The 22604-nt window shown below is 51.9% G+C and overlaps 1 protein-coding gene across 1 annotated transcript; it reads right to left on the minus strand.

Annotated features, from left to right (window-relative positions):
• Window positions 1–169: 169 nt before the first annotated feature.
• Window positions 170–21070, minus strand: NUP160 (nucleoporin 160; the record flags this gene model as incomplete). The annotated part of the gene is made up of 35 exons (XM_079537039.1): window positions 170–256; window positions 334–438; window positions 538–663; window positions 835–976; window positions 1219–1320; window positions 1397–1520; window positions 1651–1761; window positions 2492–2552; window positions 3041–3201; window positions 3284–3389; window positions 3478–3574; window positions 4281–4375; window positions 4485–4580; window positions 5319–5438; window positions 5709–5807; window positions 7924–7993; window positions 8516–8675; window positions 10042–10112; window positions 10424–10557; window positions 11597–11757; window positions 11858–11973; window positions 12517–12682; window positions 14340–14439; window positions 14557–14727; window positions 15124–15207; window positions 15505–15573; window positions 16034–16118; window positions 16748–16845; window positions 17025–17102; window positions 17996–18154; window positions 18642–18756; window positions 19372–19450; window positions 19640–19862; window positions 20147–20357; window positions 20868–21070. The coding sequence occupies 35 exons, from the start codon at window positions 21068–21070 to the stop codon at window positions 170–172; spliced, it is 4185 nt and encodes a 1394-aa protein (XP_079393165.1).
• Window positions 21071–22604: the final 1534 nt, after the last annotated feature.

Below are 22604 nucleotides of genomic sequence, written 5' to 3' on the forward strand. Positions count from 1 at the left end.
GAACTTCAACGGATGGTGCGGAGAACAAGGGAGGGGCACGGCTGCGGTGATACCACACCAAATGGACGCTGGGGCGCCCCAAAGTAGCCGCAGAATGGGAAAAAGGAGTGAAAAGAGCACCCAGCTGCCATCATTCCGCAGGGAGCTGTCCCTGGGCACTGAGACGATGCTATTTGCGCCGGTACAGACGATCCTGTGTGGCCATGCTGACCTTCTGGTGGTAATCCTCCATCTTGTCACACAGCTTCTGGAAGAGCTGGAAGAAAGGAGTAAGGCTGCTCTGTGAGAGCCCTCCACTTTATCCCCACCTGCCCCAATCTTGGCTGCACGTACCAGGGTGTTGTTCGGGTTGGCAGAGCTCTCCCGCAGTGCCTGCAGCAGCTGGTCGATGGCAGTATAGGGCAGCCACACCATGGGGGCCGTGGCTGACAACGGGAACTGCAGGGAGGAAGAACCTTTATACCACGCTGCCCCAACTTTGTTCTCCTGCCCGTACCAGGATTCACACGGCGAGGCCCAGTATTCAGTTCAGCTCACCTCGATTCCAAAATATTCGTGCCCTTTGCCCAGCACAGCATCCACATACTCCAGGACCAAATCCCCTGCCTCTTCCAGCAGGTCGTAGTTCAGGTAGAGACGCAGCAACGCAGCAGCATCCACTTTCTGCAAAGAGCCCAAGTACCCCTTCTGAGCCTCTGACCAGGCACAGAGCCCCTGACACATTCCCAGGGCTGAGAAGTAACAAAGCTTGCGCCTCCTTTGGGAAGTGATCTCCGGCTGCTTTTTTGGCCAAAGCAGCACAGGAGGCACGCTGCACAGTGAGGCTGTTCTCACCTTGTAGCTGTTAATGAGCCAGGTGGGCAGAGGGATGCCATGTGCCAAGAGCTTGTTGATGACGCAGCGATGGTACAGGCTGTTCTGGGACGGGTAGCGCTCCAAGTAAGATGAGAGCAGCCGCCAGGCTTCATCTGTGGCACTGCAAGGCAATATTTCTCTCAGCACCCTGCCAGCATCCTCTCAGAGTGGCTGCAGTGCCACAGGGCATTCCATGAACCCATCCTGCTGCTCAGTGTCCGCCTTCTACAGCCACCTCAAGCCCTCAATGCAGTCACCATACAAGGTTTTAGGAGCCTCTGGCCTTTCACAAGGCATTAGTCTCCAGTCTTTGGGGTAAAGAAGCCTCTCCTCTGTTCCTCTCCCCCACAGCTGAAGATCTACCTGGACTCCTTGGTGGTAAACAGCGGTGGGAGCTGGTTCGATGCCAGCCACTTCCAACCCTCTGCCTGTGCTGCTTCCCCTCCCAGCTGGAGCTTGATGCACCTGAAAGACAGAAAGCAGTGCAGACCACGTCTTTGGGAGTCACAAGCAGTGCCCGAGACAGGAGCTGGCTACGTACTTGAACATGAGCCCCTCAAAGATGGGTGTCAGTGGCAGCCTGAACGTTTGGCACAGGGTGATGGCGGTGTCAAAGAGGCCAGCCTGGATGAGGAGGGCAAGTGCCTCCTCAGGCGTGGAATTGCCTGTGGGAGGCAGAACCAGGTGAGCACCTCCACAGCCACAGCTACTGGGCTCAGCCCACGCAGTTCCATGGGCAGAGCGCCAGCAGTACCATGTGGGTGACACGAGGAGGCTCCTCTGCACCTCCCTCACCTGCCAGTGCAGCTGTAGACAGGTTGTGCTGCACCAGAGTCAGACGGGTCCGGGACAGCACGTACTCCCTTTCCAAATCCTCCAGTTTCAGGATTTCGATTTGGCGTGTTGCTGTAACAGATGGATGCAAAGGGACCTCAGCATTTAAAAAAAGAACAACGGAAAAAATCTCCTTTGGCAAGATGGCATCTACAACCCTGTGCCATCCTCAGAGCGCTCACACCAGAAAAAACCGGGAGGAACTGGGTTTTGCTGCCCTAAAGTGTGCATATTTCCTTGTCACAAATGTTCCACTCCTCATCTGTCAGGGACACAAATTCCTGAGGCACCTTGTGTTTAGAAACAGCTGCTGCTCTGCCTGCCCAGCATGTGCTACAAAGGAGTTCATTTGAAAGTTATAGTTTTAAAAATATCTGACCTGAAACTTTTCTAGAGTAATGCTGAGGATTACTCCTGCCCCATGCTTTGGCAGACACAAAACAGAAACCACACCAGGAGAGATGAGCCACACCAACAGGACTCCCAAGAGCACGAGCAACAAGAATTTCAGAGAACTAGGAACTGCCTCAAAAAGGCTTTGTTACAACTTATTTTCACAAACACATCTAAGCATAAACACATAAACAAAACCACATCTAACTGCAGAAAGAGTAGGAACACAAAGTCCTTGTGGGAGAAGTGCTACATGGCAGCACACTGCAGCTAGGAGATGCTAACACTAATGGACTGCATGTGCTTACAACCCCCAGATTATAAACCTGTCAGAGACGAGCCTCCACGAGGCAAGGGGAAAAGCTGTGGGAGTGCAGGAGATGGGAAGAAGTCAGTAGCAGGCACTTACTGGGGACTGCAGCACACTCCCCATCGTGGCTTCTCTTTGGAGATGCTCCAGGCCGCTCGTACTTGCAGGAAAGAAGTACAAAAAAGGTTGATGCCCAGCTGGTTTCTGAAGGACAAATAAGCACAATACACTCCAGCCCTCAGCTCTCCTCTCAAGCCCTGATTTGAATGAGGAACATGCAACCGTGCAACTGCTTATCAGTTCAGGTTACATTTCCCTATCTCTGGCTATCAAACACAGCGCAGCGCTGACTTTTACAGCCACTTCCTCTCCACAAAGAGATCGGAAATACAAACCATGTTTCTGTAATTCTCTCCTGGACTGGAATTTCAGCTGTTTGGTCTCCCCGAGATTTGACTTATCTTTAACAAGAGGTGCTACTTTGCTTCCTGTGGAACTCGCAGGTTACAAATACTCTCTGCTATCACAGCCACATTTCTCATCGAGCTGCATGCACAAGAATTTTGGAAGCAACCTTCCCAAGCACAGATCTAAACATCCCTACAGTCTGAGGGCAGAGGGCTGGTGACAAACTCACAGATCCCCTACCATAGCTCCAGACACTGGCTGCGCTATCCAGGCGTACTCAGGGCGGATCAGCCGTAAGCAGTTAAGGGCTGCGAGGAAACAGTTGCTCTGCTTCTGCAGCCCTTTGAGCGTCCGCACCTCGCGGCCCAGGCGCATGCCGTACTCAAACATCACCGTGCCAGCTGAGGAGAGAAGGGGATGCATCAGCTGCGCCGTTGTTGGGACGAGGCGAATGGGACAGGGCCGCTCCGCCCCACACCTCACCCTTGCGGTAGTTGTGGCGGTAGATGTGGAAAGCGTAGAGCAGCTCGTAGTAATTGTGGGTCATCAAGTCCACTGCTCGAGCGTGGGACTCTATGATCCCCACAACCTGTGACACAAAGAGGCTCAAAGAGGTCAAAAATCCTCTCTGAAGGAGTTGCGGCCCCCCCTCCTCCCAGAGCAGGTTAATTAATTACCTCATCATGGAGATTGACGTAAGGGAACTCTACCAGGTCCTGGAGCTGGGAGCGCTCACAGAGCACAACCACTAGCTGGCGCAGACAATCCAGCTGCCTGCAGAGGGAAAGCACAGCCCTGAGCTGACCCACCATCGGGATGCAGGCTCTGAGCCGCCAGCATGCTGCTTTGGGATGAGAGCCAAAGGTTTACTGGCTCCAGACCAAGAGGTCCCTTCAGGTTTCTCCTGTGTTGGCAACAAAGGCTAGCAGAACGTCTCTCTGCGCTGCTTGCGTTGCTCAGGAGGGCAGCCTCCCACCCCCAGCTCTGTTTGGCGAGGCTTTCTGTGGCCCCCAAACTAAATCACAGCTCCACTGTCCAGAGAACCTCATCTCCAGCTTCTAGCCCCTCCTGCCCACTGCACTCTCCCCGGCGGCTGTGAAGCTTCCTCTGCACAGCTCATTTTAAGGAGGTACACAAAATTCCATCCCAAGTCTCTTTCCTTTAGTAAACTATATTAATCAGACTCCTAAAGCCCTCCCAAACGTAATGCTGCATGCAGTTCTTCAGCCATTTTGTTTCTGTTTCTTTCCTTGAATAAGGCCCTGTGTTTTCTTTCAGTTTTCACCGAGGGGATGGTATTGCCAATTATAACCACTCTTACAAAAATTAAGTACGCCTCTTTAAAGGCATCTTTACACAGAACCTCTGAATGCAGCAGTCCTAACCTGCAGTGCCTGCTTCCTTTTGCTTCAACACAAAAACTGGAAGAGGCAGGAGCTTCAAGACAAGTGAGCATTTAAGGGATAAAGCTGTCACCTACCTGCTTCGATCTGGGTTTTGGATTAAGGCGATGTATGCATCTCTGTTGTGCCCTAAATCCAACTGGTGTTTGAAGAGGCAAGTCCTCAAGGTAGCCTGAAAACACCACATAGCACAGAAGAGCACATTTCAAGTTATGCAACTAAGAACCAATTCCCGTGTAAGGTCCCTGAAGAAGCATCTTGGAGCAGAAGAAATCCTGTACCTGGGCTCCGTAGTCATCCACCGATTCCATGATGGCCAGAGAAGCCAGCTCAATGACCAGCTCTGGTAAGCCAACCATTTCCAACAAGCGCAGAACCTGCAAGTCACAACCCTAGCCATGTGAGCAGTCAAGATACTTGGCCACTGTATCTTAAAGTGGCTAGAGCTAAAAAAAGAGAAGCATTTTGTTAAGTTGCAGAGGTGTGAACCAAATCCAACACAACGGGTCCAGGCCTTACTGGATGAACAACCTTTACAGAAGTGTGAGTTTCCTGAATGTTTCATGGCTACAGGAAGCCATTGCAACACAGAGGTGAACGATGCTGTCCCTGAGCAAACACTCTGCTTGATACAGAGAAAAGTTCCCTCTCCAGGGGCACCAGACAATCCTTGCGCTTCCTGGACTTTAACAGCAGAGAATCTCTTACAAGGAGCTTAGATCCAAGCTTGCAGCCTGCCTGAACTATGGCATCATATGAGAAGATCCTATCTCAATTTAAAGACATTAATTTTAAGTTGCCTCAAAGCAGAATAATCGTCCCTCAAAGCAGCACCTTACTTCTAGCCTGGACATGCCTGGCCCCCCCTTCCAGCAGCTGGATCTCACAGTCCCCTGCTGTTAGGAAGCCAAGAGGTGGAAAGTACCCAGCTTTTGCACTGTAGTCAGTCTCCTCGTAGTTATCCCCAAAACTAAGCTGGCATTTCCCAAAAAAAAGTGTGTTTTTCAAGGTTGAAGTCACCTTCCCAAAAGCTGGGGGCCTCTCCACAAGCAGTGCTGGTGTGGAACAGCTCTGCACTGTTGGGGGCCACACACTCTGGGTGGGCTGAGCCATACCTTGTTGTAGTACTGCAGACGTGGGGTGGAGACCATCTCGCCCTCCTCAGGCTGGATCAGCCTGTCCAAGAACTCCTCTTTTCCCACCTCAGAAGCAGCTTGGCAGAAGTAGTCCAAAGCCTGGAAGCACAGCAAAGAGCAGCTGCAAGTGTACCTTTGGGGACTGCCCCAGCCTGCTGTACTGGAGAAGACAGTGCCACCCATTTCAGCTTCATCCTACGGGTCCTGCTGGCCCCAAGCTGCAGTAAGAACTGCCCTGACAGTAGGTCCCACTGTCCTCCCCCACCCCCCACTCCTGCTCCCTGCCCAGAGGCAGAGCTCAGATCGACGTTCCCTGAGCTACACAACAGAAACAAGGCCCTAGCAGCAAATACAACCACAGTGCCTTACTTTGTGGCCCTCACCCATGACGAGGTAGCACCTGCCCATCATGAAGCAGCAGGAGCCCACGTTCACATGGCACCATGGCTGCAGCAGGCGAATGTATTCCTAGAGGGAAGGAAGAAGAGACGCTTTCATCACCACCTCTGGCAGGCTCATTTCCCAACCTCAACATCCCCTCGGAGTGTAGAGACAGACAATCTCTACGGCTTGCTTGAAATCTCTCCAATATCTGCAAGAAACACACCAAACTGCAGCCAGCATCCCAGAGAATCGTGCAGAATGCCTGCTACAAACTGCTGTAGGAGCAGGGCAGGAGATGGAGAGCAGCCAGAGCACCAATTACAAGCTGCCAGGCAATAGGTGGAGGGCAGTTTGCACCAGGCACACATCACAACTAAAAGCCATAGCACAGGGCAATGTAACTCACCCCGGCCCTGTGCCTGCTTCATCAAGATAACAAAGACTGAAAAATGTCATCATCATCATCGACCGGGAGGGAGCTAGAAGACACGATGAAGACTCAGTAGCTGAGAGAGTGCTGGCTGTTCTTTGCACTCAGAGAAGCAGAGCTGTGCTAAGCTTGCTGAGGTGCAGCAGGGAAAGGCACAGGGGAGGCAGGAGTTGGCAGCAAAGCCCAGGTTTTGCTGTTCCATCCCAGTCTCAGCAAGTGCAGCTCTGTGAAACACCATGCAATAACACATGCTCTGAGCATGGATTCCCTGCTCAGATTAGCCACCTACAACAGATAAATCCCACCCCGGACTTATTCACACACAATAAGCACCAAGGAGAGTTTTGGCACCCATTCCAGGCAGCACTTTGGTCACTAGACCTTCTCTGTGCCCATGTGGAACTTGCAGGGCGCTTCCTGTATCTCCACCCCTATTTGGGTCACCGCATGCACGCTCGCAGTCAAAGCTGCTGTTAGCTCTCTGAGGTCAGTGCACTTAATCCAAGTTTACGTGACTGGCTGGGATCAGCAAGCCTGACAGAAGGCAGCGAAGAGGAGAAGTGCCCACTCCTGCAGAGTGGAAGTCTCTCGTACCTCCTCGAGGCAGGACACGAGCGAGGCAAAAGCAGTGTGAGGAAATTCAAAGCATGCTCACACCACACGTGCACATATGCCAGAAGCAGAGCGATGCTGCCTGAACCGTTCTGGCATTTCCTGGCTCAGAAGAGCTGCAGATTTGACATTCTTCTTAGTAGCATGATGAGCACAAAAGAAAGCAATTCAGCCCCTGGGTAGAAGGGACTGCGAGAACAAGAGTTCTGCTAAACACAGGAGAAAAGTCTCTTTAGTAGCATCCTGCCTAGGCCTGAATGCCTCAGGGACTACCGTCAGTAATGGAACGAGGAGCATCACATGGCAATGCAGACAAGAAATCACTCTTCAGTAGAGCACACGCAGCTGCAACCACCAAACCCCACAGCACACAAGAGGGGACAGCACGAGAAATAATCCCTGACACGCAGCTGTGGAGACACCCAAAAGAAAGAACAGTAACAGCACGTGGGAGAGCACAGTTGGTGATGGGAAGACAGATGGATGTTTCTTACACTGCTCTTCACCAGCAAGGACACTGAAGAAATGAGTGAGGCTTCCTGAAAATGCATTTCTGCTGCATCTCTAATCTGGTAGGCAAGGTGCTCACCATGGAACCACAGCTGCCTGTGGGCAGCTAGCAGTTGATGAGGTTAGGGCCTTGCTGTGACAGCCAAAGAAGTTCCACAGCATCGCGTTCTCGAGACTGTGCTCCTCCTTCAGCAGGGCATGTCACGATCCTGAGCACTTGTGCTTGAATTTTCTTGCAAAAAGATGCAAGAGGAAATAAGTAAGAAGACTATCTTAAACAAATCTACTACTGAACTGTGCTGCATTTTCCAAGTACAATATAATCAGCTAAAAACCTCTTCTCTTAGCAGAGGCTGAGGCGGCCACTAAAAGGATGATGATAGATACAATATGGAAGTCAGTTGCAGAGGCAGGTTTGTGTTGATTCTCCTCCAAAATCTTGTTCCTTGTAGACCATTTCCTTCCCAGGAGAAACTTCTAGCCCATCACCTCCAAACTGGAGACATGGGAACAGAGCAGGTGGGAAGATCATTTTGTGCTTGACCTCAGAGGGCAGCAGCTACAGGAAAGCAGAAGCTCAAGACATGCAGATAGTTCTGGAGAGACTGCAGGTATTGAAGGGAAGAAAGAAAAAAAAAAGGCACTCACCTGCAGCTGGGTGTACTGGCAGCTCCCCATCAGGCACTCTGGGAAGAGGAACCCAGGATTGCTGGGCCATCTGAGCAGGAATTAAGGAACAGGTCTGGTCCAGAGAGCTCAGAGTGTCGGGCTAAAACTGCACGTGCTCTTCTTCCATTTGTGAGGGGAAAAGACAGAAGATTAAGCTGCTCTTTCTACAGATCATTATTTTGTAATAAGATTTATCCATATTAGACCAAAACTATTAGCGTATCTAATCCACAACTGCCCAAATCTCGTTACCCTTCCAAATCTCCCAGCATCACACCTTGCCAAGTAAACCTGCCAGACAGAGCTCAGGGGCTTAAAGTCAAAAACTCAAATACCTCAATAGAATGGATTCCATGAAATCTTAAAATACCCACAAATCCCATTAACGCTTACAACAGCCACTTGTTTAGGAGACTCGACTTTGAAATTTGGGTGCAGGAAGTTTTTGGAATGAGATGGCCAACACACCGCCCCAGCTGCTCTCAGGACAGAGCCCCTGCATGTTTTTTTTATACATAACCCCCCCTCTTGTTACAGCCCAACAGAAAGCACAGCTCACAGCCAAGGATACAGGAGGGGCAGAAAGTCAGCCATTACTGTGGTGATGAGATGGGGCCAATTCAAACTCGTTTCAGCCAAAGAGGCGTTCGGTTGCAGGAAGAGTCGGGAGACGATGTGCTTTCTGGCCACTTCCTGAAAGAAGAGCTCCACGATTGTCTGAGGGCTGGATACTGAAATACAAGGTAAGGAAGCATGGAGAACAGGGCCTGCAACGGGTCTCCCAGGTTTCTACACACAGCTACTGTGCTGGGCTCATCAGCTTAAGGACCACAGGTAAAGCCGGAGCAAAACAGCAAGGACATTCCGTGCTCAGACGTGTGGGTATAGGATTTCTCTCAACTTCTAGTTAAATCAGAGGGAGCAGCAGGAGATCAGAAACGCACACGCCGCAGCGTTTATTAATTGCAGCTCGATTACAACACAAATAAAGGGCTGTGCTCCTCCCCAGCTGCACCATTCGCAATCCTTCTGCAGCTTTCCCCAGTGTTTTGCAGGGCAGTGCTGAGGGAGAGCCGATTTTGCTATCTGCTTCTCTCCAAATGCCTCCCTCCTCATTCCAGTCCCCTAAGCAGCATGATCTCTCATGAGCTAACTGTTTTCAATGCCTCTTTCCAAGCTGCCCCCTCCTTTCCATCTTCCCCACGTCTCACATATTTTTCCTGAAGCACAGTGACCAAACAGGACTTTCCTCATGAATAGGCCAAGCAATAACCCACAACACTGGCGAGCACACAAAGGATGTTTTCAATTTTGCTTTCAGGCACTGACATTTGCGTCAAAGGCAACTGCTCCCAAACTGAGACACCGACAGAGAGTTCGAACACTGAAGATTGCAGCCCAGCTACAGAAAACACAAACCCTGCAGGGCTGTCAGCAAATGGAGAGAACTCCTCCTAAACTCCCTGCAGCCTGCTGCCTCCTCACTTTTTGCAGCTCCCTCTGAAGCGTATCAGCCCTGAAGCACCACACAAATTAGTCACAGGCTCTGACTGCACGTTCTCCTCCCTATCCTGCTCATCACCTCTCTCTGAAACCATTTCAAAGCACCTATCCCCCTAATTAAGTTGCTTCGTGATCTCCCCCGTTATGATTCTTCCCCGAAGATGCTAGCTGAAAGCATAATGACTTTATCTGGGGATTGCAGCAAGACATAAAATGTGAGCAGTTTATCAGCTGCAATTTCCCACTTAAGCTACTGGCTGTGAGCAGCACTCACACCTAAAATGCAAATTCTTGGAAGCACAGGCACATTTTGGGGAAGCATCTTCCATATTCTGCCCCTTCCCTAAGCTTCTGCTCCTGCTTGATAAAGGCCAGCAAGCAGGACAGGCCTAATGCAGCTGACTACGCTCCCTCCAATGCTGCAAGATACTTTGTTGTTTTCAGTGCACAGCATGAACAGCAAAGGAGAGCTGCTCAAACACACCACCCGTTGGCTCTCTGCCTTTAGCGTTTCCCTTGGGTGGCAGAGAAAAAAAAAGTTTAAGAATTCTGTTTAACAAGAAACCGAGAGCTGGCAAACTGTAAACATCTTACCTAGCTTATGGGGTGTTTGAACAGTAGTGTCTGCTAACTCCAACACAGAGAGATGCTGCAGATTTGATTCCCTAGAGAAGAGAAAGCCATCAGCAAAGAGACAACAAAACACCTCCTGCTTTAATTGTACTCATTGTTCAACTCAAATCACTCCTACTGCTGAAGGCAACAGTGCACAGAACAGCAAGACCTCGCAGGGCAGATTTAGCACAAGGCAAGGAGTCAGCTCAAAACACAGAAGATAAAAGCCACCCTAGCACAAACTAACTCTGAGAGCAATACTCCCACAGCAACCACCACCATGCACTGCTGGAAAGGGGACTTCAGGTCAATTCTGAAGCAGCCTACAATCAAAGAGAGAAAGGGCAAGGCAGGGACTCACAACGTGTCCAAGGGGATGTCCGACGCCAGGCGCTGGCTGGCCCACCTGATCACATAGTAGGAGAGCAGCAGAGGGGAGGTGCGGTGCAGCAGGTCCTGCTGAGATTGGAACAGCTGTTCCCCCCCCAGAACCACCTGCAAACAAAGCACAGGGGCTGATATGTCGAGAGGCTGAGCAACAACCCCTGCCCCTCGGTGCCAAGGGGTGAAGCAGAGACTCTGGAGGCCCAGATGCCATGGGGAAAATATGACAAGCGGAGTGATGTATGAACCAAGGTGCTTGGCACTGCTGCAATGAAACACAGTGAGATCACAGTTTCGCTGTGGCCACATCCAGGAACTGCATCCCTTCTGCTCAAGCCAAAGATGACACAGACAGTTATACAGGAAGAACACCAATCCATGCTTATGAAGGACAAGCATTTCAAGGCGGCAAAACGGCAGCTTCTGACCACACCACGTGCCTGGCTCCAGAAGGGTACCTTGCAACATGCTTTAAATGTCACTAAGACAAGCTTATCCAAGAAGAGGAGAAGGAGATTTCTTTTCACTGCATGACTGCAGCAGCACTTCCAAGTAAATAACACTGGTCTAAATAAATGACCCCTTTGCCCTGGGGGCTTGCTCCCCTCAAGTCACCAGCACCATTGCTTGCTCAGCCCCCCCAGCCAGCAGAATCAACCCTGCCTAGGCTACCCTATAAACACAGCTGCCATCGTGGCAGCTGCTGGCACTGGCTGGAACAGCCTCGCACGGAAAGCAAAACCACGGCCTCTGGGTAAATGCTGCTGCTGTGAGGCAGAAGAGCTGTGTGCTGCGTTGCTGGATAACAAGGCTGCGATTGTCAGCCGTGCTGTGGGAGGGACGGGGACTGGATGGGAGAGCTGTGTGTGCTCAGGCAGCCCTGGTTTGGATGGAGGGCTGGAAACCATGTCCTCCTCCCTCAGAGAGTTTTGCTTCCTGGCTGTGCAGCATGGAAACGGGGAATTTGGGTGTGAGTGGTGCATGCTTCCCTCTGGATGACAAAAGACACGGGAGAGAACAGGGCTTGCCCAAGCCTCAGGATAGATCCAACAGTTGCCAGTGTTTTGTGGGAAGAGAAGCAGCTGGCACCAAGCAACCCAGATGCAAAAGTTCAAAAGGCGTGCTCGGTAGCTTGAAGGGCTGTACTCACAGGATTGCTCCGCCGCAGCAGTAGCTGTTGGAGGATCAGCAGGTCCCGACAGATCTGGAAACGGATCGTGGCAACCTTACACACCCCCCAGCACACCACGCTGACGGCTGTACTGCTGCCGTAGAGCTGGGTGAGGTTCATACGCATATTTAGAGGGTGAGCTGAAAGAAAATCATGGAGATAAGGGGAGGAACCAGCCCAACAGGAACACTGGCTGAGCGGCCGCTTTCCCAGCCCAAAGTACTGCTGCAGAGCTTTTACCTCTTTCCATGTCAGCGTCGGTCTCGTAGTCCATCTCTCGGATGAGCACTCCGATGGCAAGGATAGGGTTTCTGATCTCCTGCAGTTTGCTATGTATATTCTCCATCACATTTTCCCTGTTAAAAAAAGAAAAGAAGAGGTTTAAAATGAAGAGGGCTCCCTGTTCGCCCTTACTGATCCTCTCTGGAAGGGAAAGCAGCCGATCAGCTTGGATGTTCTTGAAGGGAATCCTCTTCTGGCTCACAGTTTTATTACAGCGCCTGCAGAATCTGGGCTATTCATTCTGCTCCCCCAGGGCAGTAAGAAATAGCAGTCAGATAGCTGGCATTCCACATGGAGTGACTGGAGGAGGTTAGCGTGTAACCACACAGCTCGACCACGGCTCTGACCTCTAATAAGTGTGCCTGCACAATCAGCTAATAAGAACTTGTTCCTCTTCCACCCTGCCTCATCTCAGAATTGCATAAATTTCTGCTCAGGAGAGCCCAAGGCAACAGCAAGGGGGGCTGGGGTGGAAATGCTTGCTAGCAGGACCAATACCCATGCCCACCATCTCCCTCTGGCAGCACAGAGAGAACCCATACATCTCCCCATGAGAGAGGACTGCTCCAGGCAATCCTTGCTCAGCCATCCCTGCCTGCAGGAATGCTTCTCCTTACGTGTCATTAGCTATCAAGTCCTCCAGGATCTGCTCTGCAGCCTTTTCTGGAGGCTGGAGGCAGGAGCAAGCCATTTCCATAGTGAATGCTATTTCCGCGGAAATTGATTTTCCGATCAGTCGAAGGCACTGGACAAGACAGACAACATCACGCGACATCTCCACATCTGCAATGAAAGAATCTAACTGTACTTTACAAGAGATTTCAACAGGAAGGTGGGATGACCACTCAAAACCGACTAGTCCAGCACACCATCAGCAAACACTAGCAGCAGATTGGTCTCAGTCAGGCGTGTCAGACTGACCCTGCCCTGCCCATGAGACCAAATAAAAGGTGGCAGTTGACAAAGGAAAGATTCAGACGTTTTTATTTGGATGTGGGGGAAGAAATTAACAACAATTAACCATCAAATTCCCTCTAAAGCATTTTCTCCAGCTACAGGTTGAAAGGAAACGCTTAGAAAGAGCAAAGGAACGCAAAGCAGAGGGCTCAGCTCGTACAGCCAAGCTCCACTGCATCTGCCAAGGAGCCGCCACTCCTGTTGCAGCAGCTCCCTGTTTGCAGCCCTCTCTTGCAACCAAGATTTTCACATTCTTAGAAATTGTCTGAAAATTGACCTAAGGGCCAAAGGTTTACAGAAAAAGTCCCTGTTTTGCAATGCAGTCCTTCATGTATGTATTTTTTAAAGATCACGTAACTTTTTTTTGAGAAGTTTGTACCAGATGGAGCAGGCTACGTCAGCCTCTCCAAACCAGCCCAGGCCTCCAGCTTCCCTTCTACTGGAGCCAGAAATAGCTCAACCGAGTGGAGGATGATTAAAAATAACCCCCCAAATAATAATAATTTAAAAATAAAAATAAAAAAAAAATCATTCAAGCACAAAAGTAGAAGTAACATTTTCCATTGCTTTTCTTCTTCCATCACCAGCAGAGCACAGAGGGCACTATGGTGATGATATTCATGACAAGCTTTGCTCTCTCCACTATTTAATTCCTGGAGACGAGCTGCCCAGTCCCTTTCCATAGCCTACATGAAAATACTCCACTAAAAACTAAGCTAATGGTCTCAGATGCCAGAGTGCTTGGAGAACTGCAGGTTTCTTTCTCACCTGTCACTTCTTCAAGGAGTTTACTCCACCAGCACAGCACAGAGACTGAGGAATTTTATGAAACAGAATGGCTTGCAATGAGTCAGAGAAGGTCCTACAGCTCTTGGTGAGTTCTGCAAAGCTGAAAGTGTTCACACCGGGGTGTCACCCGTAAGAGCCCTACGTACAGGGTCACCAGCTGGTATGATACAAAATTGTGAAGTATTTCTGATGCAACTGCCCTCCTGCCTTGAACTTGCATTCCCCTGGTAGCTGCTAGAGACTGACTAAAAGCAGGGGACAGAAACACAAGCTCCTGAGCTCCAGCAGCACACTGTGAAGCTCCAGTGCAGCAGGTCTAACCCATAAAGCGGGTGTGAGGAAGGCACCAGTGTGTGTACTCAAGAGTTCAGAATGCCACAAGGCAAAGGATCACACCACTGCAGATGCCTGTCACAAAGCCTGATATCTAGGACTCTACCTTTTAAAATTTTCTGAAATTTTTGGCAGATTTTCAGCCCTGACACCAATTTTTAATACCTACTCTAGGGCTCGTGATAGATTTCCCAATACACAGTTGCCTACAGATGGCAAAACAGTAAAACTGCGTGTAGAGAATAACAGTCAGGAGCACTTCAGAGGGCAACTACAGAAAGTCCTGCATTCCTCTGCTACAGTCTTTCCCGAAAGGCAGCATTGCAGCCTCCAATAATGGAAGAGCTCTGCATCTCCTCACCATCAAAGATGACAGCATCGTCCTCAGTCAGCAGATGCTCATTAGAGAGGAGATAGAGATGATCCACCAAGGAACAGGGCACAAGGAAGGACACGGACCCCTAGAAAGGCAAAGCAAAGCAATTCTTTGAGTTCCTCCAGTCACTCCTCAGTCAAAAGGGCACGGAAACACGCGGGCCAATTGCCAAAGTGCCCAGAGCACTGCTGCTCAGCCTCACCTTCTTCAGCAGGCACACCATGTTGGTGTAAGGGTTCAAGAGCAGGGCCAGGGGCTGCAAGAGAGCTTCCTGGTACTGAAGGCAGCAGGCGCAGAACTTGGACCAGAAATCCACCTGCAGCTGACAGAACTCCTCCGGAGAGCACTCGCGTTCTGTCACGCTGCCCTGGAACTAGCAGGACCAAAACAGCTTCAGATGGGAACAGGAAGGGAATGAAAAACTAGCATCTGGACTGGTATTTTGTCCCTCCTGATCAGTATTACACAGTCAAAGACTTATGAAGACCACTTGAAGTTCCCTTCCCTACCATCCTACAGGCAAAATTTATTTGTTGCTACCATTTTCTCCCCACAAGACACAAAGAACGGGGAATGAAAAAACAGGCAGGAAAGGTGAAGATTTTATTTCCTTAGAAGCAAAAACAGAGCTTACATAACTCCTCCAGAGAGACAAAAGATAAAACACGGCTCAGGGTCATGCTGCATTTAACCAACTTCAGTGAACCACCACAACACTACATAAAAATGGATGCAAGAAAAAAACATCACAGGGAAAAAGAAATCCTACCTCATTTTCCACAGCTAAGGTAACCTCTTTTTTTAATTCATCCCACGTCAGGTCCATGTACCGTTCAGTTCCTTGAGAAAAGATCTGAAAAGCAAGACAGCAAGCCTTTCTTTAAACCAAGAGAGCTGTCTTGGAGAGGCATTCAGCCACGCACAACAATCACAACACGTTATCTATTGATTTGTGGGTTGAAAGAGTGAAAACTCAGGGCTGGGTGCTAAGTGCTTCAGCCAGCTTCACTCTTCCTCGCTTGCTCCAGTGATCCCTGACAGGCCGGCAGGCTAAGAGCAAATTGATGCCAGCCAAGGAATCCTGCTGCCTCACATGTGAACTGCAAGGAAGAAGGTGAACAGAGAGAGCACCAAATGCTCTCCCACTAACCTGCAAAGCCTTCTGGATGGCTGCATTTGAGAAGCGGCCAGGGTTGAAGAGGTACTCCAAGTAGGTTTCCTGTGAAGAGGATGGCAATTTACAGAAACAACGTGTACTGGGAGGACAATATTTAAAATACTGCTGCTGCTACTAGCTCCTGCTCTCAAACGTACCCCCTTGATGCGTATTACTTTTCAGCTTCAGTTTATGCTCACACTCTGCTCCAAACTCTCTTCTTCCCCACCCTTTGCAGCTCCTACAGCTGAATATGGCTCCCTGCACACTCCAGACCTTCTTTATTCATACATTTTGTCTCAAGGACTCTGGACTGACTTGAAATTCTCCCCTTCCCTCAAATTCAGGCTTTGTAACTAGGCTTAATGCTTTAATGCTGTGATAAGAGCCCTAGGCTCATCTCCTTTAATATGGAACAACTTTAAGAAGTGCTACAAGATAAATTGTACACTTGAGCAGCCTTAACATTTTCCTTGGGGCACAGAAGCTTCATTAGTTCTTGCTGCTTTTCTAGTCAGCTCACCCTGGGGTCCTGGTCATGTCGAATTGTCACCTCCTCTTCAGGCAGTGGCTGCATGAACACCTGGTTCCACTGTCCTGCCACATTTCTGGAATAATTAAACAAAGAAACAAAAAAATCCTAATCAGTTTTGCATCGCAACACTCCCAGAAGCTATCACCTGAACCCAACCTGTCACTTGTACCAGCTGACAGACTGACAGCCACCACGGTCCCTCGGGTTTGGTGACGGCTTTGACTGGTGACAAACAACAGATTGAGCCAGCAGAGCTTTGTACTGCTATCCCCAACCCCAGCTAACCTGAATGCTCAGCATTTTTTTATCCAGTATTTAACTCCATGCCTGGTTACGCGCCAGGACTCTTAGCTTTACAGAAATAAGGGCAACGCTTTCATGTCACTGCTCATCTCCAAACATGATCATACTTGGAAAAGAGCAGCCGGATCTGCTTTGGAGGAACTGTTGGTGAAGTGCAGCCCTCCCTCGCACCAAGCCTACTGCTTGGCTTCTTACATTTTTCACATTCCTGCAGCTGAGCTGTAGCATTATACAGCAGAACAACAACTAAAAAGTATCCATATGATCTGCACTGCAGGGAGACACAGCTGTGCACATGACGCGAACACTGTGACAGCAAGAGGTGCTGGGTAAGAGCGTTCGATGGGCAGAGCAGCATCTGGCAGTTCCCCCCACCAGTAACTCAAGGCAGAAACTCACTGCTCAAAGTTGATGTACTTGACGATGGTTTGGTTCTCTTCATTATGCCACAGTGCCCAGATCTCAGCCGAGGTTAAGGCAAAGTCAATGAGAGTCTCCTGCAGCAAGGGCACAGATTGACGTTATCAGAAATGCGAGCAGAGACTTGTGCGGTTAAAAACAGCCAAAATCTCCCTCGTGCAATTTACCCATATTCCGGAGAGAATTCTTGGCTGAGAGTTAAATCCAGCAGAGAACACTCCCTTCATATTTTGGAAGGACCTGCCCTGGCACTCACCTGGGAGGAGAACAGTGAGGATATGTGGTCAAGGCTGTAGCGGCTGCTCTCAGTGCTCACCAGCTGGAAGACACAGAACTACCAACACATCCTGTAAGTCATTTGCTAAAGAGAAACACCGACCTGTGTGCTGCAGGGAAGCCTCTCCTTGCTCCCTGCCACCGTTCACAGGCACTTGGTGTGGCAGCTGCCTGGCCAAGGGCAGCAGAGACTGGACTGAGCCAGCATTCCGGACTCCAGCCAGCCTTGTCGGCAGGACAGCCTGATCCCTGCCTGGACTTGAAGTCTTCTGAAAGACTGAATACCAGAAAAACAACAACACTGCTGGTTCCTGCGAGCGACAACATGATGCAGGTAAGCAGAGACAGAAAAGACTGGAATCCTCCAGCAAGCTACTGCAAACGAAGCTCTGCGTGTCCTTAACAAGTAAGCTAACACTGGAGAGTTAGCTGGAGAGAGAGAAACCACAGTGTGCGCTTCTACTCAGAGCTCGAATCCCCCAGAGAACTGCAAGGAGAAGCTGTGCGAGAGATGAGGCTGTCCTGTGCTGTCAGTCTCCTCCTGCTGGATTTATTATTTACCACACGACATGGGAGTTCTACAGAAACGAACATTTCACAGTGCACTGCGATGCACTTGCTCGTTCCCAGGAGCCCAGCGTAAACACACTCAGTGTTTCCACATTTACAGCTCCTTTCAGACCATTTTCCATGGCACGTATGTCCTACCAGGACAGACCGTGAATGAGCGGATCAGCACTTGGCTTAATCACATAGAGAACTCTCCTCCCGAGGCAAGGACACATGTCCTATGATACTGAGGACAAAACTGTTTACTCAAAGCACTGCCTTCTCCCTCTGTAAGGGCAGACTTTTTGCCTTATGCATACTCAGCTCCGAGGAGGAACGCCGTGTTTTCTGCACAGGCCAAGAAAAACGCGCTCATAGCAGGACAGCCCTGCTGCTCCCTACCTGCCCTCGCTTGGGTGCATGCATGTACACGCCGAGGTACAGTCCCAGGGACTGGGAGAAGGCCAGGCGCAAGCGGTGGCCGGTGCCGGCTGTGAGCCGCAGGTCCCTGCTGACCGGCATGAACTCCAGGAGGTCTGCAACCATCAGGCACATTTGATCCTGCACAGGAAATACAGCAAAGCAGCGTGAGAAATAAACAGGACTGCAAAGCTGCCTTCAGTTCTTTCCCAGGAGCAGCATGGCCAAATCCTTCCCTCCGGGATGTCAGCAAAGCATCCATATGTGCACTGTAAGCATTCCGGTTGCAGTTTAGCTCCCCCAGCTCATCTGTGCTCTCTCAGCCAGCACACAAAGCTTCCCCTCCCGCCAACAGCAGACACGCATTCCAGCACAGCCAAGCCGTGAAAGCCTGTGCTGGTTGATTAGCTCTGGAGCAAGCAGCACGCAGCAAACAGAGGCTTTTATTAACTTCTTGTTGACAAAGAGTCACGTTACATTACCACTCAAGCAGCAAACACCCATTTCAGGTGCTGCCTCATCCCCTGGGGTGCTCGCACTTGCCTATCTGAGTTAATTTGGAAATAACCCAATGCCACCTGTTAAACTACACCCGCATCCACACTGCTGCCCTGAACACATGCCTCACCTTGTAGGACCACATCCTAAGCTTGTGGTCCTGGCAGAGTGCAAAGAGAAAGGCATCGTGGTCCAGGCAATGAACTGCAAGGCTGATGGGCACATCTGATGGGCCGCTGTCACCTCTGAAAGTACAGGCATTACAGCAGGAAGCCAAGGTTGGCACACAAGTTCAAGACATCCAATTTCTCCTGTGATTTTTACCCAAGAACAGAGATGAAGGACTGAGGTGGGAAAAGAGAGGTGCCTGGCCTCAAGCAACACACCCTGGTGATCCAACTCACTCAGGGTGCTGAGGCTCCTTCACATTTCCCAGCATTTAACAGGGCTTTGGGTTTGATCATGTGCCATGGGTTTGATACAGTCCCCAAACAAGCTGCCTCTGCATATAACCTCTGCTGGTCAGAAAGGAGCCTGACATTTTGGAACAAGGACAAGAACATACAACTGTTGTAATCCTTAATCTGCCCTGGCTGTGAGCCACATCCTGGGCAAATCCTCAGAGGCCAATTACTCGACGTAACGCACTCACGAACACCAACGCATGGGATCAGCAGGACCCCATTAAGATGAACTAATCCATCTCACTGTGACAGGGCCTGTGACCCAGTTAACTTTTCAGACCACATCTGCAGATGCTGATTTGTCCACACTGGACTTTTACTAGAAACAACGCCTCCTCCTGCGTGAGGGAATCGTAAAACAAAGTGAGCTCCCTGTGTTTGTCCCCAAACACCAACCTGATGGCCGTTGGCATCCAACCGGTGAGGAAGCGCTGCACCACCGAGCTCTGTTTCAATTCCACAACTGAAACAACTCCTTGCAAAATAAAAGCAATGCAAGAAAAACACACTGAGTGCTTGCTAACAAAACATCTGCTGCCAGCAGGGAGGCTGGTGTGTAGCAAGGCCATAAGAAGCACATGTGACAAAACCCAAACCCATCAAGATCCAGAGCTGAAAGAGGATACTGCGTTGCACAGAAGCAGGTGCAAGGATGCAGCCTTACCAGGTACATCATGAGGAGGAAGCTTAATAACAAAGATGCCTCCTGCTGCAGAGGGCAGAGCAAAAAGGGCCTCCCCATCACTGCTCAGCCAAGCTGCTGAGGCCACTGAATTGTCTGCCAAGCCCGGCACGCTGGGAATCAGGTAGTAGCTGGATGGATCTCTGAAGTTGATTTTGCCAATATCTGTAAATACGGACTGCATTTGGCTCTCTGTTATCAGATCCTGGAAGAGGCAAAGGGAAGAGAACAAGCCTCAAGCACATACATAAGCCATGGAGGAAATAACCCAGCACCTATGGAGCAACACTGCTATGTGATGAAAAGAGTTTTTCCTTTCAGTAAGAACTCTCACACTGCCAGTTGCTTTTGCTGCTTTCCAAGAGATGTAGGTTTTAAATCTCACTTTCCAGCAGTTTTCTCCCTGCTCACATATAGCAATGCCCCCAGAGAAACCAATGACCACAAGTGCAGACTTTAAGCCCCTCATAAACCCCTCTACACACTCACCCCGCGGTAGGTATAGGCTGGGTGGGGTAGCAGGACACGGTGCACGCTCTGCACGGTGACCAGCAGCAACACCAGATGATTCTGCACCTCACACAGGTGCACACCACCTGGCAGCAGTGGGCAGCCCTGGATGCATAAACGCACAGCATTGTTCAGCAGCTCTGTGTCCAGTGATTCCTCCACTAGCTCAAGGGTGTCCCCTGATGCTGTCCTGAGAGGAAAAGGGAAGTGTGGGACACAGGGGACAACAACTTGGGGGCATGCAGGGACAGAAAGGAGGGGCTTCAGGCAGGCAAAGCCATCCCTGCCTGCCCCACACCCACCCCATCCCTTCAGCCCCCTCTATTCCTGCCTGCTCCAAAATTCATCCCTTCTACAACAAAATTCCTTCCTTCTTTCCCTGGCGGCTCCAATTCAACCTCCACCCACCACAACCCCTCTTCCCTCCCTGCCTGCCCCCAAGCCCATCCTCAACCCTCACAACCCCACCTTCCATCCCTACCTGCCTTCAAACCCATCCCCATCCACCCCACAGCCCCAAACCCACCTCCCCTCTTACAGCCGCCCCTCCCCTCTACCAGACCACCCCTACCCCAAAACCCACCCCCTCACAGCCCCTCCATGCCCCAAACCCTCCTCCCACGCCTTCACAGCGCACCGTTTCTTCCCACCCCCCCAATCCCGCCCCCCTCCCCTCGCAGCCCCGCCCGCCCTCACTCACCACCTCACGCAGCGGTTCCGCGTGGCCGCCCCCAGCTGCGCGCACTCTCGGTAACAGAACCCCCCAGCACTATCCCCGTAACGCCCGGCGAGGACGGGGGTGGTGTCTGGCAAGCTGAAGGATATCTCACGGAGCCGCCGGGACGGGGCGCGAGGCGCCGGGCCCAGCTCCATATAGCTGCGCTCCGCCAGCCCCGCCGCCATCTTGTCGGTACCTTCCCGCCCGCGCGGGGCAGCACGGGAAATGGCGGGCGGGGAGGAGGCGGTGCCCCCCATCGGGTGGGCGGGGCGACGGGCGGAGCGGGCGGGGCGACGGGCGGGGCGGGTGTGACCGTGAGTTGAGACCACGCCCTCCGGGCTCGCCCGCTGCTTCCTGCAGGCACGGCCGGGACGGGGCGGCAGCGGAGCACTGGGAGTGAGTGAGCGCGGGAGGGGGAGGGCTCTGTGGGGCGGCAGCCGTGGGGTGATGAGGGGCTGGGGCGCGTAGAGCTGCGGGTGGCTGAATCTGGGGCTCCTTGTGGGGCTGTGTGACCGGTAGGGCAGGAGCCGAGGGTCCCCGTGGGGCTGGAGCCGGGGTTTTCTATGGGTCTGCGGCCTGTGGGTCGCGGGGTTTCCTGTGCCGTGGGTCCTAGTGGAGCTGGGGATCGCGGACCCCTGTGGGTCTGTGGGTCCTGAGGTTCCCAGCGCTGTGGGTGCCTATGGGTCTGGGGACTGAGGGTTACAATGGGATTAGGGTCCCGTGGGGTAGGAACCGGGGATCCCGGTGGGGCCTGGGAACTGTGGGTCCCGATGGGGCTGAGGTCTGCGGGTCGCGGGCTGCGCAGTGTTGTGGGTCCCGGTGGGGCTGGGGACTGTGTGTTCCTGCGGGGCGGGAGGCCACGGATCCTGGGGGTCGCTGCGGGGCAGGAAGCTGTGGGACGCCCAAAGAGGTGGGGCAGGATCCAGGAGGGAGCGCGTGCGTTTGGGACGGCCGTCGGGACCCCAACCCCATGGCGTCACCCCGGCGCTGCTCCGCGGCCGTGAGGCCGCCGGAATCCAGGACAAAAAAAGCAGAGAATTGGTGAAGCGCCTGCCCTTATATGGCTCCGGCCACCCTCCGACGGGCTGCGGGCCTGGCAACTCGTTCCCCACGCAGAATTTCCCCGCTGCCTCAGTTTCTCCATCCGCGAGGCGCTGAGGGGGTGGGGGCACCCGGACGGTCGGGGGTCTGAGGTCAGAGTTAAATCCCCCGGCGGAGGCTTTGGCAGCAGCGGGAGGGGGGGGCACGGCATCACCCCCCCGCCCCGTGACGTCGGCCCCGCGCCGTAATCCCGGAGTTGAGCGGATTATGGTGGCCGTGGGGCGAGCGGAGCTGTGGGTCGGAGAGCCCCAAACCGCCTGCGAGGACGGCTGCCCCACGGCCGTGCCCTCCCGGGGGGCACTGATCTGAGGGCGGTGGTGGAACGCGGCCATGCGGCACGGGAGGAGTCGAGGGAACCGGCCGGACCGGTTCGAGTCCCGTTTTGCGCCCGTTCCGGTGCCTGGGGGGAGGACCTCGACACCGGCACGTGGACGTGGCTGAAGGTCACCGTCCAGCCTTTCCCTAGTGTCGTTGCCGTTGTTCCCGTTGTCCCCGCCCCGTCACCATTTCAGCACTCTTCCTGCTCAGTGTTTGGGTTTTGGGTGGACTGCTGGCACTGGAGAGCAACAGTGATATGGAGTGGTGGCATGGAGAGCATTGGCCATCAGGTCAATTCTG

Source organism: Tetrao urogallus, assembly GCF_951394365.1.
Source record: "Tetrao urogallus genome assembly, chromosome: 6".
Taxonomy (NCBI): domain Eukaryota; kingdom Metazoa; phylum Chordata; class Aves; order Galliformes; family Phasianidae; genus Tetrao; species Tetrao urogallus.